At 47.4% G+C, this 26,204-nt stretch overlaps 11 protein-coding genes across 11 annotated transcripts; 4 read left to right on the forward strand and 7 right to left on the reverse strand.

Moving 5' to 3' along the window:
* The first annotated feature begins 281 nt into the window (after nt 1–281).
* On the forward strand, nt 282–2,200 carry BGW36DRAFT_388879 (uncharacterized protein). Its single transcript, XM_046217278.1, has 5 exons — nt 282–309; nt 359–1,293; nt 1,475–1,609; nt 1,656–1,765; nt 1,830–2,200. The coding sequence occupies exons 2-5, from the start codon at nt 586–588 to the stop codon at nt 2,143–2,145; spliced, it is 1,269 nt and encodes a 422-aa protein (XP_046066707.1). The 5' UTR covers nt 282–309; nt 359–585; the 3' UTR covers nt 2,146–2,200.
* A 276-nt stretch (nt 2,201–2,476) lies between these two features.
* Nucleotides 2,477–4,802, reverse strand: BGW36DRAFT_364087 (KR domain-containing protein; the record flags this gene model as incomplete). The annotated part of the gene is made up of 4 exons (XM_046214525.1): nt 2,477–2,913; nt 2,948–3,358; nt 3,407–4,168; nt 4,196–4,802. 4 exons carry the CDS (start codon nt 4,800–4,802, stop codon nt 2,477–2,479), a joined length of 2,217 nt encoding a protein of 738 aa, XP_046066708.1.
* A 403-nt stretch (nt 4,803–5,205) lies between these two features.
* On the reverse strand, nt 5,206–6,021 carry BGW36DRAFT_306206 (thiolase-like protein; the record flags this gene model as incomplete). The annotated part of the gene is made up of 1 exon (XM_046212129.1): nt 5,206–6,021. A coding segment is annotated over one exon (816 nt), but the record flags the coding sequence as incomplete, so codon positions are not given.
* Nucleotides 6,022–6,229: 208 nt separating this feature from the next.
* BGW36DRAFT_400968 (calcineurin catalytic subunit CnaA) lies at nt 6,230–7,949 on the reverse strand (the record flags this gene model as incomplete). Its single annotated transcript, XM_046218691.1, has 3 exons — nt 6,230–7,399; nt 7,455–7,786; nt 7,835–7,949. 3 exons carry the CDS (start codon nt 7,947–7,949, stop codon nt 6,230–6,232), a joined length of 1,617 nt encoding a protein of 538 aa, XP_046066710.1.
* A 1,592-nt stretch (nt 7,950–9,541) lies between these two features.
* Nucleotides 9,542–10,375, forward strand: BGW36DRAFT_400969 (Alpha/beta hydrolase fold-1; the record flags this gene model as incomplete). The annotated part of the gene is made up of 2 exons (XM_046218692.1): nt 9,542–9,970; nt 10,022–10,375. 2 exons carry the CDS (start codon nt 9,542–9,544, stop codon nt 10,373–10,375), a joined length of 783 nt encoding a protein of 260 aa, XP_046066711.1.
* A 1,827-nt stretch (nt 10,376–12,202) lies between these two features.
* BGW36DRAFT_432316 (uncharacterized protein) lies at nt 12,203–12,637 on the reverse strand (the record flags this gene model as incomplete). The annotated part of the gene is made up of 1 exon (XM_046221116.1): nt 12,203–12,637. One exon carries the CDS (start codon nt 12,635–12,637, stop codon nt 12,203–12,205), a length of 435 nt encoding a protein of 144 aa, XP_046066712.1.
* Nucleotides 12,638–13,026: 389 nt separating this feature from the next.
* Nucleotides 13,027–17,571, forward strand: BGW36DRAFT_56778 (uncharacterized protein). The gene is made up of 4 exons (XM_046222426.1): nt 13,027–13,717; nt 13,776–13,917; nt 13,970–17,099; nt 17,155–17,571. Exons 1-4 carry the CDS (start codon nt 13,416–13,418, stop codon nt 17,388–17,390), a joined length of 3,810 nt encoding a protein of 1,269 aa, XP_046066713.1. The 5' UTR covers nt 13,027–13,415; the 3' UTR covers nt 17,391–17,571.
* Nucleotides 17,572–17,909: 338 nt separating this feature from the next.
* Nucleotides 17,910–19,152, forward strand: BGW36DRAFT_328352 (uncharacterized protein; the record flags this gene model as incomplete). Its single annotated transcript, XM_046212769.1, has 2 exons — nt 17,910–18,869; nt 19,071–19,152. Coding segments are annotated over exons 1-2 (750 nt in total), but the record flags the coding sequence as incomplete, so codon positions are not given.
* An 800-nt stretch (nt 19,153–19,952) lies between these two features.
* Nucleotides 19,953–20,576, reverse strand: BGW36DRAFT_264533 (uncharacterized protein; the record flags this gene model as incomplete). The annotated part of the gene is made up of 1 exon (XM_046210111.1): nt 19,953–20,576. A coding segment is annotated over one exon (624 nt), but the record flags the coding sequence as incomplete, so codon positions are not given.
* Nucleotides 20,577–21,113: 537 nt separating this feature from the next.
* On the reverse strand, nt 21,114–22,978 carry BGW36DRAFT_439666 (fungal trichothecene efflux pump; the record flags this gene model as incomplete). The annotated part of the gene is made up of 3 exons (XM_046221510.1): nt 21,114–21,655; nt 21,729–22,776; nt 22,832–22,978. The coding sequence occupies 3 exons, from the start codon at nt 22,976–22,978 to the stop codon at nt 21,114–21,116; spliced, it is 1,737 nt and encodes a 578-aa protein (XP_046066716.1).
* Nucleotides 22,979–23,812: 834 nt separating this feature from the next.
* On the reverse strand, nt 23,813–25,703 carry BGW36DRAFT_465441 (uncharacterized protein; the record flags this gene model as incomplete). Its single annotated transcript, XM_046222294.1, has 3 exons — nt 25,454–25,703; nt 24,962–25,402; nt 23,813–24,905 (listed from the first exon to the last, which is right to left on the reverse strand). Exons 1-3 carry the CDS (start codon nt 25,504–25,506, stop codon nt 23,813–23,815), a joined length of 1,587 nt encoding a protein of 528 aa, XP_046066717.1. The 5' UTR covers nt 25,507–25,703.
* Nucleotides 25,704–26,204: the final 501 nt, after the last annotated feature.

Raw genomic sequence — 26,204 nt, forward strand, 5'->3', positions numbered from 1 at the left:
ACTATGGTATACTATATTGTAAGAGTGTTTAGTGGGGCCATCTTAGCGGGTCAAATTGGCCGCTGCGCGTCGAACTCCGCCGCTAGCGGCTAAATTGGCCCCTAGCTAACGAAGTATATCCTCGTCTCTCGCCATCCACAAGCTCACGATCAGAAAACAATATCAACGGCACCGCAGAAATATTAGTACCTCATTGCATCTTTTTCGCACCTCACGCTGGTTTTCTTGTGCTACCCATGGACCCTGTCACAGCTCCATTGCCTAGTCCCATGTGGGTCTGTGTCTTGTGTCATAAACCTATCTTGAAAGGTTGCGCCACTCCTTCTCACTTGTATTCGGAGCTCACTGCAGTCTGCAGAAACATCCTACAATCGACATCTCTTATACTGTCGCCGAACCCATAGTCATCTCAAGACTCGTGCTAGGTCATGTCGAGCTTGTAGCTTAGCTAAGAGGAAGTGTAATCTCCGGTCGCCGTGTTTGCGATGCGTTAGCAGAGGACTTGAATGTGTCTACGAAAATGCAGCAGCTACAGCTATAACTGGGGATACAGTCACGAATACAGCCATAAATAGAGCCCCGGATATGCACTGGGGAAAGCTCGAAACTAAGAACACATCAGAAAACGTGCTTTCCAGCCTGACATCTGTTGTGCCGGCCCCGAATGGTACCACAGGGCCTTTGAACAGTGGAGTAAGCATACCGACAGGCACGGACGACATGCAACCTATTATGGACTGGGATGCGCTAGATTTTCTTATGACCGACATGATGCCTCAAAGCCCCAGGGGGCTTATTCTACCACATTCCCCCGAACCGGCCTCCAGGGCCATATCAAACCACTTAGCCTCCCAGTGCAATGGCGACAGGACAGATCCTACTGACAACCTTAACGATGGCTTCAATTTAGAGGAACCCTCGGTCGCCAAAATTCCCTGGTCTACAGTAACAGCATCCTCTGAATGTTCGCCTTCCCTTCCCGTTTTTACACACCTTTCCCAGAGACCGAGCACAGACATTCTTGCCCCAATCCCAATGTCAGATCCTGTGTCGAGATTTTCAGCAGGTTCCATTATGCAGATGCTCCGTGCCTTTCCACAAATGATGCTTCGTAGGGAGACTTTTCCCCCTTTCATACACGGACATTGGCACCGTTCCTCTAAGGAGCCGTCTCTACCAAAGCCACTTATCAATTGCATGGCCCTTGCACAAGTGTTCATTTCTCATAATCTTGACACGAGGTCTTTTTTATGGCACAGTATTCGAATGGAGTTGAGATCCTCCGTTGAAAAGGTCTGTTCACTATTTCCTTTACCGCGGCAAGTTCCTAAGTGTCAAGTGCATAAAAGAAGTAAACCACTTTCACAGAGAACCAAATGCACCCCACCCCTCTAAATTATTCCTCGCAAATATCGCTACTGCAAAAAATACCATCCTTACAAAAAGTGGAACGCCCAGCTAACCACGTCGATAGACAGATCAACAACAGCTCTCGAAACCGTATCTTCTCGGGTCTATACAATCACAGTTAATCTACATGATGATGCGAGTCATCGATGGCTCCCAAACAGAGCCAGACTTAAACATGGAAATGCTAGTCACTTGGCAGGTACTATAATTTGCTCCCATGTTAAGACCGTGTCTAATCGATGCAGGGCCTTTGCGAAAGCTTTAAAAAGCTATGCAAGCAACCCTTCTGTCAGGACGAGAGAGTAAACCCAAGTCAAAACTGGGAAGATTGGGTTTTTGCTGAGTCACGAAGAAGGTATTTGAAGTTTACTTTTCCGTGCATATTCTGAACGTTCTCTGCTGATAATTGTTGGATCAAGAACGGTAATAGTATGGCTCGTGATCACTCAGATGGTCCATATCAAGATTGGCGTGCCGTGTGACATATTCGAAGGTTTCCAAGAGATCCCGCTCCCTTCGCCTAAGTCACTCTGGGAGGCTAAAACTCGTTCAGCATGGCAATCGGCATATGATATGTATAAGACCATGCCGCGAATCGGTTTGGACCTTTTTGGAGACCTACTTGACGCCCATAGACGCAGCGATATACGCTCAAACCAGTTGAAACTAGATTCATGGAATGCTGTAATGGATCATATGGGGATTTTACTTAATTTTAGCACCACGATGATATAAGGTGGAGAGCAAGAGGGAAGGAAAAGAAAAGAGATGAATTTTCTATGAACTGAACTACATTACTAATCTACAGAGTGTCTTATATCAAATTGTAGGAAAGTGTAACTACATAATTATTGTGAATTGAGTAGAATTGAACATGGGAAAAGAAGTAAAAGAGCGCGCAATTGGGGGTTCCGAGGTTTCATATGGTCCACGCGTAGGTACAATAATGTTGCCTGGTTACAATATCAACCATAGGCTTGCTACGGGCTCAGTCCTGTCATCGCCATCCTGTTTAACTCTGTCGGATATTAATACTATGTCTCCGTCAGAGCTTGTTCTCTTCTCTCTAAAACTGTTCCAGGAACCAGTCCACCATGGCTACCACTGTGGGATGATTCCATGTCAGTGTCTGCGGCACTTTTACCTTGAACACACTCTGTAGCTTTTGTCTCAGTACGATAGTCATGACGCTGTCAACACCGATGTCTGTCAGAGCGACACGGGGATCTATGTCTTCTATATCATCTATCTTCAAGATCAACGCAAGGCACTCGAGAACCTTCTGATCTAGCCAGATCTTGAGCTCTGGAATAGCCGTTAGGCGAGCTGCGATGTCACCTTTACTTTCTACAGGTGCAGCATCTTTTCGTGCGCGCGAACTATGTACGGCAATGTCTTCAAGAATTGATAACGGAGTCGGCAACTCTTCATCGACGGCAAGGATGCGTGTAACGACGGCGTGGTCGACATTATATTTCGACACATGTTCCCAAGCAATGGAGCCTTCATCACGCGTGATATCAGTGATGACCCTTACTTTTAAGCTCGATAGAGAGGAAGGCGGAGTTGGCCATTCCAAGACCTCGCCATGCAGTCCACTGGAAAGCAATTGCGTTGTCACCCTGACTCCTGCGGTGGGTTGCCAGAGTATCCAAAAAGGCGTTGCCAGAGGCGTAAGAGCTTTGGCCTGACGTTCCAAGCAGTTGCCCAATAGCCGAGTAGAGAACAAAGAAGTCAACAGTTGTAGGAGGGATTGCTTTGTGGAGAGCAAGAGCGCCTGAGATCTTGGGTGACAAGACCCGCGAGAATGAGTCTGGGGTTGTATTGACCAGGAGATTGTCCTCGAGAACTCCGCTGGCGTGAATCACTCCGAGAACAGGAGGCAGCGAGAGATGATCTAGCGAGTTTATTAATTTTGCATGGGCATCATTGGCACCAATATCGAGTGCTATTATATGTATACTGGCTCCTGGACTTTCCATGGCCTATATTCTACTGAGGATGGGAGCCATCTTGTTAGAGGTGCTTGCCCACTGGTTGCGAGGCGGTAGATCACGACGAGATACGATGACAATACGGCGTGCCCCCTTTTCAATGAGAAAGTCACAAGTCTCAAGGCCGAGATCACCGAGATCTCCAGTAATGACATAAGTGCCCTCAGGTTGAGGCAGCAAGGTAGTAGTGGTTGAAGCTGGGTGGCGCTGATCCGTCGAGAACGGTCTGAAACGTGCAATTCGAGGCACACCGTCTATCAGGCGGGTAACATCCTGTCCTTGGGCATACTTGAAGGGTAGGATGGGAAATTTTGGTCCTTCGTTGTCAATCAGACCACCCCAGATGTCAGAGTTTTCCATAGCAATGATGCGGGCAAGACCATATAGAGGGGCTTGAGCAAGGGCGGCGGCTCCATCAGCAGCGAAACCCCTATTCGTGATAATAAAGAATTTAACCGGTAGTTTGTTCTCGACAATTATTTTAACAGCTGCTGCCACTTCACAGATGAATCTATAAACAGAGATTGCAATATCTCCAAGTGCCTGGACCTGGCCCGAGCAGTAAACCACCGCGCAATCTTTCCCGCCCAACATAGCGGCGATGTTTGCGCTCTTGAGCTCCTGCACAGCATTGGCTCTAACTACCTTCGAAACGCATTCCTGTAAATCATCCTCGTACTGGTCAAGTATGCTTCTGTCTTCCGATATTAGGACAACCCGTTTGGGGAGTACGGGCTTCTCAGACAGGCGAGGCGGAACCCAAACTATCTAGTGTACTAAGCTGTCCACACCTCCACCAATCCCGGCGCCGCCCTCAATCTCAGTCAGTTTGATTCCCTCAATCTTGACAAGAAGCCCGCCTTTAACATTGAGAATACAGATATCTGCAGATCGGCTTTGGGCACACTCGGCGCTATCTGTCTCTGCAGCGTAAATATAGCAAAGTTTCGGAGGATTTATACTAGAGTAGAGCGTTAGCCTATCGATTTGAGAGACGATTCGTAGCTTTTCATCGTCAGCAAATACGGTGGCGCCAATTGAGGAGGCAGAGTCGAGGATAGCGGCCCAAGAATCGGCGTCCCAAGCCAAGTCCATGTTGTCTGGGTCAACATCGACTTGGGCAATCATCTCCTTGGAATTGCCATAATGCTGAAGCACGGTCCAAGGGAAAGCGATGCCAGTCACTCCAACTTTGGAAAGGTAGTCTATTGAAAAAGACTTGGATAGCATTGACCCAATACGCTTCTTGATGGAGTCCACATCAAAAGTCTGAGCATCTTGGACAAGGGCCGCGTTGCTCCAGCGGGCACCGCCATGATTCACCCCAAGAGTAGTCATCGGAGGAATTGAGGCGAGAGGAAACCTTAACGTTCTCGCTCTCGACAACAACTTGAACATCTCGAGGATCGTCACTAACCTAATACCGAAATCTCAGACTTAATATTACTGTTCACAGAAATAGGTAGGGGAGAAGGAAGGGAGAGATCTTCACATTGTCGTCGCTATAACGACATCTCAAAATCAAAACCTCAGCATACTCGTCCAAAGGAGCCGTAGGACCACTGACGACACAAGACGACGGCGAGGAGTCAATGGCGGCCACGATATCTTTCCTGGCTCACAGCTCAGTAGAAACTTCTGCAAAAGGTAGATTGATCAAGAACTTCTTGCCAAGGCCCTTCATTTTAGAATACAAGCGGGCGCGTCTCGATACGATAATAGCACCCTCCTCTAACGTAATACATCCGGCAGTGACCGATGCAGCGATTTCTTCCACCGAATGCCCTATAACTGCGCTAGGCTAGACTCCCCAAAATTTCAGGACTTGGCTCAGGCCGACTTGCATCAAATAAGTGAGTACCTGGATTTCGTCTGAATTTTGGGATACACCTGACCCGAGACTCGCGATCGCAAAGAAGCCAAGCTCCCGGAACACAATGCTATCCAGAGGGGCTATAGTCTTGCGAAAAATGGGGTTGTTCAGGAGTTTTTTGCCCATGTCGGTCCACTGTGCCCCATGTCCAGAAAATACCCAGACAGCCTCCCTGCTGATGCCATTCTCGAGTGTGCGACCTTGGACAGCCCATGCGCCCGGCGCACCTTCGGCGAAAGAGCTGAGAGCATACGCTGCTTCTGAGTGGCGAGACACAACGAATGCGGCGCGAAAATCATGCTGTGCCCGACGCAGAGACAAGATGGCAGCAATAGTTTTGAGGTTTTCGGAACGGCCAGCGGTAGAGATCCATTCAGCCTGAGTAGTGCATTGTTTGGCCAGTCTCTTCTCATGCGGCGCAGAGAGGACTAGCAGCGTTTCACCGCTGTCCTGGATTGTATCGGTGGTAAATGGAACTGGTGTCTGCTCAATGACGGCGTGGGATACAGTGCCACCATATCCATACGAGCAAACTGCAGCGCGACGAGGGCCATCAAGTTGGTTCCACTCCGTTTTCTCTCTCACAATCTGTATACCGGACTCCTTCCAATTGACACTCGTATTAAGTTTGTTAAGCCTGGCCTGAGGTGGTATAATACCCTTGTCCACAGCCATGACAGCCTTGATAAGGCCGATAGCGCCAGCAGCGGCTTCTAGATGGCGGATATTGGGCTTAATAGATCCAACATAGGCAGGAGCGTCCCTAACCTTTGAATCCACTCAATTACTGGATCTAGATCGGACAAGCAAAGCAGAACCGAGCCCGTAACAAACAAACAACAAATTCTATGGGGTAGAAGTTTCGCGATTCGCAACTTCTCTACTTTTCGAGTCATCACACCTATTCAATTAGCAATTATTGAAATGGCAAAGGTAAAAAGCAATATAACATTCACATGCTAATACGTCTGGCGACGGTAGCTAAGTTGGGATCATTGTCAGCTTCATGGTAGGCCCTCTCAAAGGCGGCCTTCCGGTCTTCCTCCTTCTTGCGTGCCACTTCCTCTGGCGATGGTGGTAACCGTTCGTTCTGCAGATCAACCCTTCGCGCATCCTCGAAATTGTGGATAGCCTGCTTGATACCTTCAGCACCTAGTATAAGGGTACCAGCGGGTAGACGTCCGCCGGATGCAGTCTTGAGTTCAGTAACTCGTTCAGATTCTTCACGTAACACCTGGTAGACTCGGGACAAACGACCAATGGCCAAAATTTTGTTTTTAATAGCACGTCTTTTGAACTCGCTTCGTTCATCCTTTTCAATAGCAGAGAGAGGAGAGGGTAGAGTAGGTGAGACCGGTGAAGGCGTCTCATCCTCGAGCTCTTCTTTTGAGCAGATATTCAAAATAGCGATCAGCATATCTGTAATCTTCTCTCCAACAAAGGGGAGCGACCATGTAAAAACATCCATGAAGTTGCGGAGCCAGAAAGGGTGAGGTGAGCAATTAAATTGGCGGATATTCATAATGTTGTCTTCGTATTTGAGAATGGCGGCTTTGTTATTATATTCATCAAGATAGTTTGGTGCACTGAAAATGGTCATAACACTAGGGAACCCTGTGGTGCGGGTTTTACGGTACATTCGGTAACCAGCGTCTTGGGCCTCATGCGCTCGAATAAGAGATAGAAGGTTGTTCTTCTCTAGAAAAGCGCATACTGCGGGATAGGAGAAGAAGTAAGAGCAACCTCGGATATGGTTGTGAATAAAATATTCACCGGTCTTTTCCTGACCAAACTCCTCCAGCGGATCAGCCCAGAGAAGATCACACATCAAGCCATGAGAGGGAGGCTCAATAAATCGATCAATGGTTTTGATATCCTCGAGGGTATGTAACTCTGGACTGAGACCACCATGGACACAAAAGAATTGCTTGTTTATGACAGCAGCCAATGGCAGAGCACAAAACGAGTCCATGCACGCATTATACACACGCTCGGAATACTTGTGTTTACATTCGAGTTTAAAGGTAAAGTAGTCCGTCAAGTGGCGACATTCGTGATTGCCTCGCAGCAGCCACAAACTATTGGGGTAGCAGATCTTGAGAGACCACAAATAAAGAACGCACTAGGAACGTTAGCAGCTTACCATAGCCTCATATCAAACTAGTTACATCACGAACTTCGATGCTAAAATAACCCCGGTCGACATAGTCGCCCAGGAACAAATATCTTGTTTCGACTGGGTCCCCACCCACTTCAAGCAACTTCATTAAATCGTAGTACTGCCCATGGATATCACCGCACACCGTAATCGGAGCATCCATTTCAAGAAGATTGGGCTCTGTACGAAGCAACTGAGTACCAGTGTTTATGATCCATAGGGCTTGCTTCTCTGTGAGTCGGCCCTCTCGGTAAAAGTGTTGTTTCAAGTATTGCAGATTGGGTTTATTAGGGTCCTGAGGCGACCAAAAAGTGTCGTCAGTGGGGACGGTGAGTGCCGGGGCTTGTACTTCTGTTGCTGAACTTAGTGGTAGCTCTAAAGAATTTCAATCTGATGTACCTTTACAAACTCGCTCTAATGTGGATACCTGGGTACCATCTTCCGCTGTATACAGACTAAAGTCGATCTCAGGTACATGTTTGTGCGTTACCTTACACTCAAGTTGCCGATCCATGATAAGCTAATTTTAGTATATTCCTTGTTGTCAAGAGATACACTAGAGATAGCAGCAGGGTTTGGCTCAAAAGTGTTGGAATGGAGTGGGTCGGGATGAGCACGGCGGAGTCGTCGAACTGCCACGGGAAATCATCAATAACAACAATCAATCAACTTTTCTTTTCTTTCTCCGATTACTTAAAATATTTCTTCGGAAAACCTACCGGGTAAGGGAAATGGATAAAAGAGAGAATTTGTGGGTAAGGAAATCGACCCCTAAAAGACCTATGGATAGTGAATAAGACTGGCAGGTGAAGGTCTCGTGAAGGTTTAGAAGCCAACTGGGAGGCTGAACCAGAAGATTCAAGAAAGTAATCAGCCCGAAGAACGTGGAGATTGCACTTGCTTGGAAGGAGCTGTAAGGTATTGTAATTAGGCAATCAATTCAAATGCATTCAACTGAGCGAATATATGGCCTAACTTAATATAGTTAGATATAACTCTCTTTGTTATTTGTGCCCCACTTATGACTCAAAATAATATGAGCTATGCTATAAACAGTTAGTATTATTATATGTGTAATATCAAGGTAATAGCTCATTCATGTTTTGCATTGTTAATGACAGAACAGACTTAATTAAATCGAAATTTAAACCTTTAAAGGTTTAGTGTTGTAAAAGCTGTTCCAAACAAAACAAAACAGATCTATTGAAACGCTGAAAAATACTGACTACGAAAAATAATCAGAAGGGTGTTCAATATGAAGGTGTTACGGAACGAGCCTACATGACGCTAAAAGACAACTATTCCAAGGAAGGAAAGGTCACAAAATACACGGGCATACCATCACCAGTCAATGAAAATGAATTACCGCCGTATGAGTATATGGAAAGTTACGTGAATTGTGGTGACTGGATACGAGGGAATTAGTCCGTTCAATGTTATTCAGCTACGGATTGGATAAGATAAAGCATAAGAATGACCAGATAATGATGACTGGGATGGGATCACTAGAAAATAGTCGTGATGATTACAGCTAGAAGGATATTCAAGAATCCTTATTTTTATATATCTAGTTGACCTTAGTATAGTTCTTTAATCTAAGTTAGTCTAATTACATTAAGAGGGTCAGTAAAGCAATTTGTACTTGAAGTACTACAACACTTCAAGGTATCTCTCTTACTTTAGTTGTATTCTAACTCTACTCAAATCTTTCGGTAATCTTAGTATCTCGTTACTAGTTATCCTCAAGGAACCTCTGTGGGGTTCAACACATCGTATCGTCCCTCGACACAGCTAGTGACAACTAGAGTGGGTTCAGGGCATGACAAAAGGAGGTTTCGAATCTCCCTATACCTTTGGACAAGCCGTTGAGTCAGCGGCGGGGGACTAGATACCGAGATATTCACGGCCGTGAATATAGATAGTTATTGAACGGCCAAGTCTAACCACGTGACGGGCAGGTTGGTCAACGGCCGTCAGCGGACGGTTAGTCTCTCAATCCCAATTATTCATTCCTCCTTCCCTCATCATCATCATCATCATCATCATCGGTGTAATCACGTAGAACCCTTCAGGCTGTTCGTGCCCAATACAGCTTTTCCTCGATCAATGGATAAGCCGACAATCTTGATCGTGCCAGGAGGCTTCACACTGCCCGAACTGTACAATGATGTGATAACCCATGTCGCGGGTGAGGGATACTCCGTTCGAGCTCTTCACCTTCCCAGCGTAGGCTACAAAACCAACGTTCCAGGCACCATGCAAGACGACGCCGCTTTCATCGCTTCAGAAATCTTAAAGCACGCAAACGAAGGCAAGGACGTCGTACTCATCGCCCACTCTTACGGTGGTATACCTGCTACAGAAAGCACAAAAGGACTCAGCAAAGTCGACAGACAGCGACAGGGTAATCCAGGCGGTCTAGTGAGACTGGCTTATATTTCGTGCATCATTCTACCCGTCGGAGAATCTGATGCCAGCGTTATTATGCCGGACAATATGCTTCCCCGAGCCGCTCCATTCGAGATTAGGTTGGATGTCTGTCTCGCTTCATCTAATTTGTGTGTTTGGGGTTAACGTGAAATATAGGATGATGGTTGGTTGCATCAGACGGACATCTCGGCTGCTGCTTCCAATGTCTTCAACGACTTGCCGAAGGAAGAGGGCGACAGGTGGGCAAAGATGAGTACTCGTCATTCGGGTTCTACGTTTCCTGCTACCCTGAGTCATGCTGGGTTCAAAGATGTGCCGGTTTCGTATTTGCTGTGTACTAAGGACCTTGCGCAGGAGCCCGAGCTCCAGAGAGCGAGCATCGCGATGATGGAAAGGCAGATCGGTAGCAAAATTGATGTTACAGAAATCGAATCTGGACATGCGCCAAATGCATCTCGGCCCAAGGAAGTCGCAGATTGGATCATCTCCATCACTGAGCGGTCGGCATGAATGTCGATTGCATTTTGGCGTGATTTGCAAGATCTCTGGTTGCGTGAAGCAGTGTCGCTTTGAACCACTCCGATCTCCACGGCATTTACAGGCTATCTTATCTCGACAATCCCTTAACAGTCTCGAACTCATGTATCAAACTATTCAACTTGTCTCGTACCTCAGCAGGAAAGTGTGTCCGACGTTTCATGACATCAGGCGACCCAGCGAGCATAGAGAATTTCCTGTGCATGTAAATATCGCGACGAGCTCGAATGGCTCTGCTGAGCACGATGACTCTTTCGCAATTGGCGAGAAATTGTTGCGTATCCGCAGGAGTGGATAGGGGCTAGAGAGAGATATTTTGTAGTTCAGGTAATGCGACTCCACTACAAGAGCACCTGCTGCTGTAAGAAGCTCACGGACATTTGCGGTAAGCGAATATTTGTACCTGTTGAACGAGTATTTCCATTGCTAGAGCCGTTGCTGCTATTCCTCGACATGCTGCTGGAGATGTGGTGGAATAGTGACCCTTGAAGTTGAAAATTGAATCAATTATCGACCATTTTCCCCCGATAGGAGCGAAAATTGTCACTCTATTTAGGAAAAGTTAGTCGGCGCACTTAACCACCACACTAGCATAAGTAGCAGCGACGCCGCTATTTTTCATTCTGTTCGTTCGTATAGTAAACAATGAACAATGAATAATGGAGATAAAACAGGCTAGAGCCAATCAAATCTATCCAGAGGCGGGATCCCCAGCCGACTGACCAATAATACCTTGAAAGTTGCGGCAAAAGTGGGGGGTGGCGGCTGATTGAGACTGGGAATGACATCATAGGAGTCCATCGCCGATCGAGAATAGGATGGAACGGTTGGACTGTGGCCCTCTTCTCTCTCTTTATTTTGAGGAGCGACCCCCCTCTATATTCTCTATCGTGACTTTTCCGTCTGGTGTTTGGTGCCTCGTCTCTAATAATATCAAAAGGTGCCCCCTCAACATGACGCCTCGTAGCGTCTCTTTGTGTCCGCTAGTTCGATAAAATACAACAAGCCTCGTCCTTTGGGATCCTGGGCAAGTGCGTATCAAAGTGAAAGCCTGCGAATGTAAGTGGAATAATAGGCGAGCACAGTTTCCTGCTGGATTTCCTTTTTGTCTTTTCAACAGCTGTGGAGTTTACTAGGCTTGATGTGTCGACACCTCCTGAACACATTGCAGTGACGACGAGTAGTAGTGGTAATGGCTAGACCGCGTCCGACCAGACTTTGTGGCATGGTGGCTTTTTTTTATCCCTCTCTTCTACTGCTTTTTGCTTTTTCTGCCCTCCCCTGGTTGGCCGAGACCACATAGAACCACAGATGCTGCAGTCAGCTGTCTAGTATATAGTCTAGACGTAGGCGCCCAATTTTGCTGCAAAATCGCTTTCGATTCCTTCATCGTTATTATTCCTTCACTGTCTTGCAACGACATACGCCGTGTCGATTTTACGTTAACCCCAGCTTACCCGTTTATTTGCAGGCTGTCGGATGTGGATGCGGATAATATAGCCGCCTGCGGTATTTGCCATGAATAAGAAACGGCCATGATCATCTTCTCCAAGTCGAGGAGATGATTTATTACCATTATTCGTCGCGACCACGTGAGCGCTGAACATCAATCAGTCAGCAGTGGACGGATGGGCTCCCACCAATGATGTGGAGCTTCGGTGCCGTGCCTGCCAGGAGCAGCAAACAGGTGGGTGACAAATACCAATTACCCAGTGTCTGCTACTGACTGTTTGGATGCCATCAGTTCCCGGTAGGAGACAGACACTCCTAATCAGAGACGTGCTGTGATTGTTCCCTTTGCTATGCTTCTTCGGCGGCGGTGTCTGTCACAGGCAATGAAAGCACCCTAAAAGTCGCCTGGTGCACCCATTGCAAGGTCCCTACCGTAATCGGAACGACTGCTGGAAGTTTAACCCCAACAAGAATGCTGAAAGAGACGCCTGGAACAAGGACAGGACTACAATTTGTTTCCGTAGCGGCCTCAGGCAGAAACGGTGGCGACGCACCCAGGCACCCAGGCACCCAGGCACCGATTGAGCGGGTCCAACGGCTGCGATCACCGAGCGCCCAACCTAGCCACTCACAGGCCGCTGGGGGCCCCGCTGGCAGCTTATGATTGGCGGGACCAAGGCGCCTCTGGGCTGTCACTGCCACGGCGGACTGCGCGCGATTCCCTTGGAGCTGGGCAAGAGCACCACCTATTATTGCCCGTCCCACTGCGACTCCAGGCTTCATCGATCGCGCATGCGATTGCCCTGGGGCGATCTGCCGCTATGATGTGACTCTTCTAACAAATTCGCCTCGCGGCCCTCCACCAGCCTGCTAGCGCCTGTGCCACCCTAGCTCGGCTTAGTCTCTGCAGTCAGTTCACAGAACCGGTTCTGCGCACCGTCTCCAGCCAGTCAGCGGCCGCCGTGCCTCCCGTCCATACTCCATCGTCGCACTCTCTTGGGTCGTGGGAGCAGAATACTTTTCGCTGCCCGGTCGCAACGCCAACGCCTCATACGCTCGTTCCTAACTGTTCGCCGCTTACTAGGATCAACAATCATACATCAGTCTAGAACTTGTTTTTCCTTCGCCCGCCGGCTCAAAAAAACCTGCCTATCGCCCCACTCCCCCAGCCCTTGTGAAGCCCACCGACCGGAGGCGACCTTCGTCTCTCCAAATCACCCATCGGCCTTCGCTGCTTGGCTCTTGTTTCTAGCAATTCTCTGTCCCATGCCGTTCTGAGCTTCCCCATCTGACCTCACCGCCACCCGCCTTTGACGAATTCCGACGTCTATACTACCGCTCTTCGACATTGAAACAGTCGCTCGTCTACGCATTACAACCTCGCGGGATTCGCTAGGGACAATTCAAGTCGCTTGCTCGCATAGATTGAGGGGAACCGCTGACAGAGACCCAACAACATCGAGACCCAAAAACCACACAAAAAAACAAGAACAGAAGCTCACATAACCGCCAAGAAACAATGTGTTGCGCCTAAGAAACCGTCTGGTCCACAACATCTACCATGGTTTCTGCACCGCAGGACGAAATCGCTTCTCACCGCGATGACCGCCGCTTTCGTGAGATATATCGTTTCTTTCAACCCGCCACTCCCGCTGCCCTGCTGTATTCCCATCAGATACTCCCGACCGACGGAGACGATGGCTTTGCGATACATGTGGACGGTACACCGGGACTAGAAAGTGCCGGGACCTCGTTGGCAGTTTGCCTGCCTTCCGAACAGAACACATCCAGTGCAAATACCATTTTGACGACTTTTGCCCAGACGGCAACCCTGAAACTGAACGCACAACGGGCCGTCATCAGGTACGTAGTCGCCCTGCCAATTGACGTAGGGTTTTATTGACATTTCTCGTACCTGCAGTATATTAGATCGTGAGACGGAGTATTTTCTTGCAGAAGCTTCTAGCACTTCCAAACTGCGGGATGCTACCAATACCGTCTTCTCCGACTCCTCATGGAATGCTGTCAGTAATAATGGCAACTTTGGCCCGCGTTTGACCTTGGTATGTGGCCGTTGTTTTTGTAATTGTGGTCACAACTAATCGTTCAAACTAGAAAACGGTCGCGCTAGAGCCACCCTTAAAAAACAAATATAGCTTCCACATTGTGAACGACCTGTCAACTCACGAAGAATACGCAAAATTCCCTTTTGTATCCGGGTCGCCTCAATTCAAATTCTATGCTGGCACTCCCCTGGTAACGGAAAATGGCATTAACATCGGCTCTTTTTGCGTCTTGGACACGACCCCCCGAGATGGTCTGACCGACGCCGAAATGGATGATCTCGGGTATCTCTCCTTCCTGGCCATGGATTTCCTTCGTCTGAGTCGGCGGGCTGCCGAAGGACGGCGCGCAGCTCGTCTATCTCGTGGATTGAGCTGTTTTGTGGAAGGGAGTTCGTCGTTCGTCGATGGAATGAACTCTCTCACCCCCTGCTCCTCTCATACTAGCTCTGCACGGTCGTCGGCCTCTCCTCCCGCCGCTCCCAGCCCAATCTCTCGATCGCGAGGCTCAGAGGGGTCACTGGAATCTCGTGGGTCGCGTGGGAGCTATGTTGATGTCCGCCAAAGTCGGTCGCCAGGCCCATCGTTATCGGAAGAAAGAGCCGACACTGGAGCTTCTTCTGACCTGATAACCCCGCTTCCGGATTGGTTGATAGCAGGGACGAAGGGTTCCAAGACTCGCTTGGCGGACGAAATGCATACGCACCATTGGACTTTCCGCCGTGCTGCTAATCTAATTCGCGAAAGTCTAGAGTTGACGGGAGAGAGTGGCGTTATTTTTTTGGAAAATAGCAACACGCCACTTGACGTCGATAATGGCCGGTTAGAGTTCTCTGACGACAACGAACCTCCAGCGCCTGTTCTGTGCGTATCGACCAGCGACGCGCCCTTCGCATCTGAACCAGCTTCGAGCGAAACTTGTGCCGCTGCTAATTTTGACCGCCGTTTCTTGCAAAGCGTTTTGCGACGTTACCCAAAAGGCAAAATCTGGTCATTTCATCGTGACCGAAGCCTGTTTGCTTCGTCTGACGATGACGAAAACAACCCAACCTCACCCGTCTCCGCCGTAAAAGTTCCTCCCGACGCCCCATCACGATCTAATAAGAAATGGAGGGCTACTGAAGAAGCGCAATTAGCTAAATATTTCCCGACTGCCAGTCAAGTTATGTTTGTCCCTCTGTGGAATGCTGCCACATCTCAATGGTTTGCAGGTTGTTTCTGCTGGAATTGTACAGAAACCCAAGTTTATAACGCTTCCGTGGAATTGGCGTCGATGATGGGATTTGGCTATTCAATTATGGCCGAGCTAAGTCGTCTCGAATCCATCATTGCCGACCGGCAAAAGGGCGATTTTATTGGCAGTATATCCCACGAACTACGCAGTCCGCTACATGGTATTCTTGCGGCAGCTGAATTTATGGACGGAACTCAAGTGAACCAGTTTCAGAAGTCATTGCTGGAGACGATCAACGCATGTGGTAGGACTTTACTAGATACAATGAATCAGGTTTTGGATTTCAGCAAGATTGTCTCGCTCGAAAAAAGTTGGCGTCGGATGAAGAAGGCTCGTCGGGATCAAAAGGAAGACATGGCCGACATCAAGGGCGTCGACAGTATGGCGGCTTTGCTAGATACGCATACCAGTGAAGATATCTGTCTGCTTACGGAAGAGGTGGTGGAGGGTGTATGTCTAGGCCATTCATACGGTCGGTCAGCGAATAATTCTACCGCCTCATCATACATGTCTGCCGCTCAATCACATTCCGGGTCAAGCTCGCTCTCCACTCCAGATAGTGAAAGCACGGGAGAAATTCGACTTAATGTTGAGGTCATCGTGGATATTGAGGACGGAGACTGGGTATACAAAACACAACCAGGAGCTTTACGCCGTATTGTCATGAATATTTTTGGGAATGCTATGAAGTATACCGAGAGCGGCCATGTGATTGTTCGGTTGGAGAAATCCAAGGACGAGCAGGAATTGTCGCAAAAAACGAAACTTGGAAAGGACTCGGATGAGTTCGTCGTTCTCTCTGTCACCGATACAGGTAAAGGGATATCTGAGGACTTTCTGCGGGCTCGTTTGTACATGCCATTCTCCCAAGAAGACACCCTCGCAGTAGGCACAGGCCTTGGGTTGGCAATTGTGCGTAGCATTGTCAAATCACTAGGAGGGCATATTAGCATTCGCAGTCAAGCTGGAGAGGGGACGAGAGTGAAGGTTATACTTCCGATGTCTCGGCCGGATTCAGATGATACAAGCTTGCCACTCTCGCGACCGAACCAGTCGACTCTCAGTCGAGATTTGCGTCTAATTCGAGAGCGGTATTCGGATAAGAAGGTTGCGATCGTCGGTTATAACCCCGAAGCTCCTAACAATACTGAGAGTTCTTCTGTGCTTGCTCGATATGTCACGGAATGGTGCGGGCTGAAACTCCAGCCATGGCCGACTCAGTACCCAGCCGATCTCGTGCTTGCTCAGGAGAAGGATCTGCCTGAGGAGTTGAAAACGAAACAGTTCAATCGACCAGCAGCAATGCTTGTTTTCTGTAACAACACCGCCGGCCTGGATGCTTCCCGCTCAGGCTGGTCAAAGGGGGCAAATATTGTCGAATATCTGTACCGTCCATGCGGCCCACATAAACTGATTCGCGGTATTTCTCAATGTCTGCAAAAATCAGCCATGTCATATGCACACGCAAGTGCTCAGCACTCTCAACTGGCTAATCGAACTCGCATACATCCCCCTAACCCCAAAGCTGAGGCCCCGCAAGATTCCGCTATTAGATACAACAAAACGTCCATTCCTTCCCTCGCAGGGATGCGGGCAACAAGCGATTCACAGGTGACATCGATTACCCTGGACTCGCCTGTCGACGAACAAGATTTTCAATCTTTGAACGATGAAGGTAACGTGGGACGACGCTCGGCTCCTATTACGAGCGAGATGTCAAGCAATAAAACGGAGGCCATGTCATCGCTGCCAGAGGACCAGGAAATCGCTCTTGCACCGTCTATTCCGATCAACGTGCTAGTTGTCGACGACAACCAAATAAATTTACGTCTTCTAATGACATACTTGGGCCGCCGCAATGTGGCTAGTCTAGACTCGGCCGAAAATGGAAAAATGGCTGTCGAAGCTGTGGAGAGGCGGCCGGAAGGATACGATATTATTTTTATGGGTAAGTGAAAGGACTATCTGGTTGGAGATTAAACTAATTTCCTACCGCTGAACAGATATTTCGATGCCTGTGATGAACGGGTTTGAAGCGACCCGCGCCATTCGTGTTCTTGAGAATGAGCGAGATGCGCAGCGGCCAGCGACGATTATAGCGTTGACAGGTCTCAGCAGCGCCCGCGATGAGACGGAAGCATTGACATCTGGCGTTGATCTCTTTTTGACGAAACCTGTTTCGTTGAAAGAGGTTTCTCGTTTGTTGGAGGAGTGGCAGCCAAAACAACTGGACTCCTGATTCATAATTTGATTCTCTGATCATATATGATCGAGGAATGGAAAATGATTACTTCTTTTTTTTTTCGGCGTGCATGTATGTGATTGATACCTCTGGGAGATATCAGAAGCATACGATATGATATGATACCTATTGGCTTTTGATTTGTTTCTATAAACGATTATGAACTTTGCAATCATCTCGGCTTGGATTACACACTCCCAGCTGCGATGTTTTTTGGGATTGTGGTTGATATTTGGGGATGAATAAGCACGAATCAAAGCACATGGATTTGATTCAAGAATGATGATTTGATGATGGACTACTCCCTATTGTCTCGCATTCTTCTATGATACCGATCTATACGATAGCTCGTGTGTATTTAGATGTATGTCAAGTCTGAACAGCTGCACAAGCGATGTTCAATAGTCCATGGTTGTAGCAACTCTATTACGTAGGGGCCATGCCTAATAATAGAAGTAGTTGTGCCCTTCTGGTTAGGCAAGACTGTAGCCCCACTTTGGTGCGCGGGCTGCGACACCATTGGTCGGTTTTCCCTTTGTGGCCCGTCTCACTGTCTCACGTCATCAGCTGAAGAGAACAACAACGCTTTGTCTGCTTCATCCTCATTATGATTAGGATTAGCTTTGTCCTTGCAGGCTTGACTCGGACTACTTAGCCCATTGCATTACAGTCACTGCCGTTGTGGACTGATCTGTCCTGCTGAAAATCTTTCTGCTGCCTGTGACTCTGTGTGAATGCTATCAACGCTTATCAGTAGTTTGTCTATCATGAAAATAACTGATTGTCGCGAACACTCCAAGAAGCCAAAATGATGAAAAAGAAAGAAATCTACACCAACATCACTCCGCTCCCTTCGTTCATCCCGCGCCAACTCGTTCTCTCCATTCTCCATAGTCACAGCGAAATCATTACTTTAAACCCTCTCGTCCTCTCGCACCACCCGATCAAGGCTCCGCGTGACGCCCCCGCCGAAGAATACTACTCGACGTGGTATGAGATCATCGAGCGCATCCAATATGTACCTGGAGCAGGCAAAATTGGGTCTGGCAAGATAAGTTTCAACGGCTGTTTCCACGATGTTCCATGGGGTGTCCAAACCCATATTTACGCGCCCATGGGCATTGATCTCCGGCACAATTACCGTGTCGCTGGTAACCAGCCAGGCGAACCCCCGGAACATCGCGAACTAGGCATAAATGCACCAGCGGAGGGGTTGTATCTCCGGGAGGATATTGAGATAAGGTGCAATTTCACGATGACTGGGTTCGTTAAGTCGACCCTGAAATCGGCCACAAAAGTGCTGGTTGACCGGCTGATCAAGAAAGCCGAGTTGCTGGATGCTGGCGTCCTGAAAGCCATGATGGACCAAGGCGGGAAATTGAAGACTGTCAATCCTGCGGATCGCAGCAATACGCTCAAAGACGAGCCGCAGTTGTCGCCGATGTATTCGCCACCACAGTATCAACATGCTTTCCCGTATCAGCCAGATCAGAAAATGGGAAGTACATCACCAACAGCGACGAGCCCAACAGGTGGCCGGTCTTTCGCGAACGAACTTGCCGGGGATTCGTCATACTACCAACAAATACCCATGTCTCAGCAACAGCAATTGAAGCCCCCAATTGGCGCACATAGCCATCGCGATTCGTACCAATCAACCGTTTCCTCAAATCCTAGCGGAGGATGGTCGCCATCGACTCCGCATTATCCTCACGATAGCAACTACTCTCGACCAACGTCCTATGCCGGTAGTAATAATGCTGCAATGCTGCAGTCCCCGCAGTTTGCTGCTGAACTGCCGACAACGAAGGAAGAACGAGATGCACCAGCAGTGAATAATAGTGGAAATGTTAATCCCGGACTGGGAATGAATCTGGATCGGTCGCACAGACCCCAAGAATGGAATATTCCGGCACCGGGCTCCAGGGGTAGGAATTAATCGTTTTGTCTATGGTCATTGATTACGAAAATTTGGCATCTTATTGTTTGGATTTCCAGCGGTGGCTTGGGTGGCGTTCTTGTGGACAGTTTGATGATGGTGGGTTGGTTCTTTTCTGATTATATCAATCAATGTTTTCTCCATGTTTGTCGTACAGGCTTTATGTCCAATCGAAGATCCTCTGATACCCTACATAAGTACACATCCTCCAGTAATGTATTAATTAGGACAAAATTCATGTGGAAATACATATTGCCGATGGTGTATATGCATGTGGTACCAAACCGTATAATCATAACAGATAATCAAACCTCCCTAATAACGAGCCACAGTCCTTTCTTCACCCCGCCATCCTCTTGTCCACCGATCTGAACACCACTTCCCTGCTGGCTTCGCGCATACATTTCGCTAGCCAAGACTCGCTCCTGTGCAATTTCCGCCAATGCTTGAGATGCATCACCCGGTTCGTTGTGGTCTCGTAATTTCCTTTCTCGACGGTCCAACTCAGCAATTGTCTGATTATATTCTTCAACCGATAGAGTCTGCTGGTACTGCTGTTGGTATTGGGATGGAGTGTATTGCTGCTCATGCTGAGGTTCATCGCGATGTCGTATATCCTCATTACGCTTTTTGAGCGCTGCATTGAAACGCGTTAATTTAGATTTGGCCGTCCATGGAAGAATGTTAAATTCAAGCTCTGCAATCCACGGCTGCAGAATCTTAATCCGTTGCTGCACAGCATCTGCAATGTCCCCATCCCTCTCTTCTGATTGTGGTGTTGGCGATGGTGGTCCATCGATACCCGTCTTAAGAAGTCTCTGCATCACCGGCGCATTTCTATTAATTTTTCCTTGGGAATCTAAAATCGGAATGCTCGCGATATGTGCTAATGCGTCTAATTTCGCTATCTCAATTTTCAGTCCCCTCGGTCCGAAGATATCTCTATTCGCTTGCTTGATCAACGAATCGGTGCGACTTTTGGATACACCCAGGCTCCCCAGTTTGGCAAGCCCGCTAACTGCTGACCCCAGCCAATGTATGGGGAAGAGAAGAGGTACGGATTTGAGTATTCCACCAGTCACATCAAGGACTTCGAGGGGAGGGCTGTTGGCGATGACTTTGTTGAGGTTGTCTAGAAAAGTGAGAAAGGACTCGCGAGGCAGATTGTTCTTTTGGCGGAGAATCGGGGCGTAGGCGCGGATGAAAGGGGAGTCAAAGGAGGAGTGAAGGGCAGGAATTGCTATTATTAAATTTGTGGTTTGAGAAGAGTTATTGTTGATGGTGGATTGGGAAGGCTCCTGAGGAACATATGCTGGTGGCTCAGAACTAGGTGACAGATCGTGAGACCGGAGAGATGTATGTAAAGACTCGGGTCGGTCTGTAGGAAAGCCTTGCGATTTTTCCATTGCAATTGATTTAGGTATGGAGTCTATAATGTAGTAATGAACGAGAAAAGAAAGAAGAAAGAAAACAGAATGAAGATCACATGGGAAACAAGGAAGCTTTTATAAAAGTTGATGGCTGGTTAGATCGACAAAATATCGACATCCAATCGCGAAGTCCCGATGCCACATTAGGTAAGGATCTGCGAAGTCTTTTCCTATTTGGGCATGCTTTGCGAATGCGGTGGACCTGATTGGCCAATTACCTGCACTCCCTGATTGATAAGACTGTAGATAAGTATGATCTTTGTTGAATATAATCATTATTGAATGTCGGCGAATAAGTGTATGAATTTGCGGTTCTCGATTGTTGCAGTGTCTTTCGGCAGGACAAAGTGTTCAGAAGTACTGTACCGCAATATGCGCGTCCATCAACTTTGACAAGTCCCCCATCAGCATGCTTGCGATGCACGCTGTTGCGCCGAACGCAATCGAAATGTAATAGACTCTTGGAAACGAATGCCCAAAGGCCTGGATGACTGCTTCATGTAATATATTAATTTTCTGTGGCGTGTCTGCCTGGGGAATAGTCGCCACATATTCTGAAAATGGGACTGCAATCAGACTCGGCAACATGTTTTCAATCGTCGTTGTGTTGAAAATTCCGATCTCCAGCGCCGCGGGGAGAACATAGGTGTATGCGTTCTTGGTCATGACGGAGATGAATTGGTTGTAAAATATGCTCACACCAACGACTTGCCCGATTGCTCGAAGACATACCGTTAGACAGGTCGCAGTCGCAATCAGGTCGTCTGGCGATATGAGTGTGATGATGATTTGGTTAGGGATGAGAACGCCACCCACGCTGAGAAGGCCCAATACAAGGGGTGCCCAGACGGTGTTGATATTGTGAGGGTCGACGGCGGCCATACATCCGATTGCTATATCAATATTGATTCCATGTTAGATTTTCTTTAGAAAACACAGGGAATGAAGACTTGGGATAAGACTCACCGGTTGCTTGTAAGACGCAGAAAGTTGTCATGATTGACCGAACATGGCTTTTGAAAATAGAAATCATCAATGCAGAAATCACCCCGCCGCCGAGAATACAGAACCCAAACGGCAAAGTACGTATACCGGCCTGGAACTGGTTCGAACCATACACACTAATAGACTGCATGATCCAGAAATAAAGAACGGGAATATAGTTTACACCAGCCATCAGAATAACAACCATGAGGGCGATAAAGGTACGAGGGTACTGAAGTAGCCGGCCAGGGAACATGGGATATGGGGCCCAAAACATTTCGTATGCGAGGAAGAGACAAATCAAACAGCCTCCTGTGGTCACCAAAGCTATCACATGTGCTGATCTCCAAGAGTATGTTTGACCTGCCCAATTAAGACCGATCATAAACAGCACTATTCCGGCAGTTAATAGAAACCCGCCAAAGTAGTCGATCCTGCGAAAGATGTCCCGTCGGGATAGACCTGTTGAATTGGTGCGTGGTGGCGGGTTATAAAAGATGGCAATGATAACCGCTGTGATAAGATTCCAGACAGCAATCAAACAGGCGCAATATCGCCAGTTACTTTGGGCAATGAGTCCTCCATATAACGACGCAGGTGCAAAGGGAAGAAAGGTAGAGACAAGTAGGGCTGCATAGAATCCGCGTTGCTGTCTAGGAACGAGCTCGAGAACTGCAGAAATCGACAGCAACTCTTCAAGAGCCATCCCGATGCCAGCAAATGTTTGCCCTACAATGAACCCGCTGACATTTGGTGTTGCTGCGCAGAGGATCATACCAACCATAGATGACAAAACACCAACGATAGCTATGGTTTTGCGACCTAGAAGATCTGCCAGCGGTCCTGCAAAAGGCGCTACAACACCCATAGCCACGAGGCTCGAAGAAAAAACCCAAACTAGATTACTCGCTCCGTCTAAATCGACCGTGACTGCTGTGATGATAGCTGCAAATATAAGTGGGCATACTTGCGATCCAACGAATGCCATGCCAAAGCCGACTAATATCATCAAGAATCTAAAATTGCTCAACTAAAGACCAGTCAGCTGCTGTATCAAACACTGTGTAGTATATTATTTCTCTTACCCTGAGACGCTGCTTCCCATCTGACCTTTCCAGAGCGTCATGATCCTCTGCTTCTGATGTTTCATTTCTACTGTTCAAGCATTCTGCTCTGAGATTCTCACTGATTTTTCTTTGGGTGCGTCTGGGGGCTGCTTCTCCTGCACCCATGGTAACAATAATGTTAAGATGCGAGATGAAAGAAATAGGTTGGATAAAAAAACAAACACAACCACTTAGAATAATGATGAAATATTATAATACAATTCCAATGGAAGAAGTTTGTCTATTTTAAACTGGTGAGGATGGAGGCAATAGTACTCAAGCACATTCATCCCTCACATCAAGATATGTCCTTCTAACCAATTAGAATGTCTAAATAATGAGCTAGAGCTCACTTAACCTTGCTTTCATTGGCTGGTAATTGATGAACTAACCGTTTATAGAAGGTACCTGGTGGGCCACCAATCAATAGCCGAGACCACGCCTTACAGAATATCATTAAAACTTATCACGATGTATTGACTACGTAGCTAAATATAGGCAGTGTCAACTAGTTTAAAGTCGCGGTAAGCCGCCTTTACCTATTCCAAGGAACTATGGACGCGGATTCTGCATATATATGATACACCCAAGGGCACTGGCAAAACAAGCCTCGAAGTTGCTAATTGCACTCACTGGATCTAGGATATGGTATATTCTCTAATCGGGCACCTGGGACCGCCGAAATATTGGGACCGTTATGCCCTATTAAATTCTCCAAAAGGTGGTGACTCCAATACTGACTGCCGAGCCGTCAGCCTCAATGCGCTACGCGTTGGCTGCAACCGCCAGACTATTGTCAGGACTTCAATGCTAAAATTTGTAAATTATTGTATCCATTGGCTTACATTTTACAGGAATGTTGTAAATAGCTTCACATCACCACCATCAATGCAAATGTACATATACCAATATTGATGCATTTAGAACACGAATACCCCAAAGTATGTTGTATTGTCTACCTTACACCCTTCTATCCGCCTTGGTCATTTTATTCACGAAAAACAAAGCGATGAATACGCACACGGACACCAACAAAACAAGAGGTGTGCTAACCGTAAAGCTCTTCTCGAATGCGCTTTTGCCACAATCATTTCTATTTCTGCAATTGTAATGTAGGATCATGTGGACTAGCGATATGCCGATGACGCCGCCAAATACGTGGATTGCTTCCAGCTTCGCTTGAGGGATTTCGTCGTCGTTCCGCTGTGGGGAAGAGAGGAAATCTTCTGTTTCCATTTCTAAATCCTCTTCCTCCTCATCCTCGTCTTCTGTTCCTCCTCCCTCTTCTTCATCCGATGAAGGAACTCTCTGTGACGATAACACGAATGAGGAGGATGATAGTGGAGATGGATTGTTGATGCCGATGTAATCAAAAGCCGCCAGGTGCAACCCGAACCCCGTCCCCATCGCTATAGACTGCAATGTATTGAAAAACCTCACTGGAAACCTCCCAGAAAGTGAGAACATTGTGACGCTGAATACCACCAAAATACTCCCAGTTAATGAGACGGAGTTGGGATGAAGAAACTGCTTGTTAATCGTAGCGGCACCGATGAATATGCCAACTCTACTGGGAATTATAATCCACAATAACCTGATTGCTGACCAAAGGGCTGGATAGTACACGAAGAAACGTGGCGGGGTGTCGACTAGTTGATAGCCAAGGGTCAGACTGAAAATTGTTGCGTCCCAAATAAAACCAATCAATCCCGCATGTATAGCCCGAGAAAATAGTGCGCCGTTATTAGACCCGTTGCGTGGTATTTGGATGAACCGATATGTCTGCTTGCTTCTTCTTTCCCAAAACCAAAAAATAGCAATTACAAATAAACTAATGGCAACAGCGACAAAGGTAGGAAACACTAAATCTGGTTCGTAGAATGCATCGACGGCTGTTTGTGATATGGCGACAACCAGAAATGTAGCTATTGCGAAGAGAATTGCACCGGCGATGTCTAACTGCATGAAACCTGTTCGAGAGGGGGATTCGCGCCATTCGTCATCTCTTCTCCCGCATAAATAGCACACTAAAGAAAAAACGCCGGAAACACCACTTTGGTGATTGCCATCAGCAAATAGAATTCGTGTAAGTAGAGGCGATGATCTCACTTTAGCCAGTACATCCAATTCCATCCTTTATATTCCATGCAGGCAGCTCCGATAATGCCACCCCATAGAGGACCAACCAATTTCGCACATCTTGTAGCTTTGCAGGCTGTCGTTGATACATCAGCTGCGGCGGTCGTGAACATCCCCGCCGCTCCTAGGCCTTTGATTGCCCTGAAAGCAGCAACAAGTGCGGCTGCATTAGTCCAGCTAGCTGCAGCTGAAGACACCGAAAAAATAATAGATGACATAATAAAAACCGCATTCTGATATTGCATATCGATCAATCCTTCGTAGAAAGGGATTGAAGCGGCAAACGCTATTTGATGCCCAATTATACTCCATATAGCCATCCAAGGCGTTTGGGTATCAATCGCAATGGTGTAAAAAGATATCAAAGCTGTGTAGATATCAATCAGAGCTAGAAATGCCCCTAAGCTTAGTCTATGACTTATCAGTTTCGTATCATGATTAATTTACCGAGGAAGAACTCACCCTACTAGTTTGAGGTCATTTCGGAGCCCTAGGAATCTATCAAAGCAACCCATGATAGAGATGGCGTATGAGTTCACGACGCTAGACCTGTCTTGATGTTTCTTCTTCCGATTAAAATACCCTCAGAGTGCACAGTATATCATAATCATGGTTACACTGGCATGAACTGGGGTTATTGAACAACTGAGCCTCATTACATGTATCGAAATGAATAAATCCCATAAAGCCAGGTGTATATAGTTGAACAAGTCGTAGCTGTAATAGGCTTTAATTGTAAATGTCTGCGAAGCGCAGTAATCGTGGGCTTTTTTGCCAAGCCGTTAGAGCAAACTTCCTGAATGGGGTCCAAATTGGGCGTCGCATCTGACTCCGTGCTGACTCCGGCTGCGTCTCTACAAAGTTGTTAATTATTACATTATTACGAGGATGATTTCATCAGACTGTCAAGTTTATTCCTTCAGGTCATTTCTACAAATATCAACCCCTAAAAAACCTCACAATTTTCCAAATTACCCAAGAAATAAGCCGATATCCGGAGTCGATGCTGATATTTGATATATTTGTTATTTTTTGCGGGCCATATTCAGCTGCGGTGGAGCAATTTGTTGGGCGATCTGCGCGCCTTGGCTCGGGCCTCGCAGTCAAAGTAGCCTTTGCGAATCATGCTCCTATATTTTTCAGATATGGCGAAGAAGTATTCAAGGCTATTTAATTAATCGTCTAAAGACCAGACGTTTATCACCCCGATTTA

The sequence above is a fragment of the Talaromyces proteolyticus genome, assembly GCF_021365285.1.
Source record: "Talaromyces proteolyticus strain PMI_201 chromosome Unknown BGW36scaffold_13, whole genome shotgun sequence".
NCBI lineage: Eukaryota > Fungi > Ascomycota > Eurotiomycetes > Eurotiales > Trichocomaceae > Talaromyces > Talaromyces proteolyticus.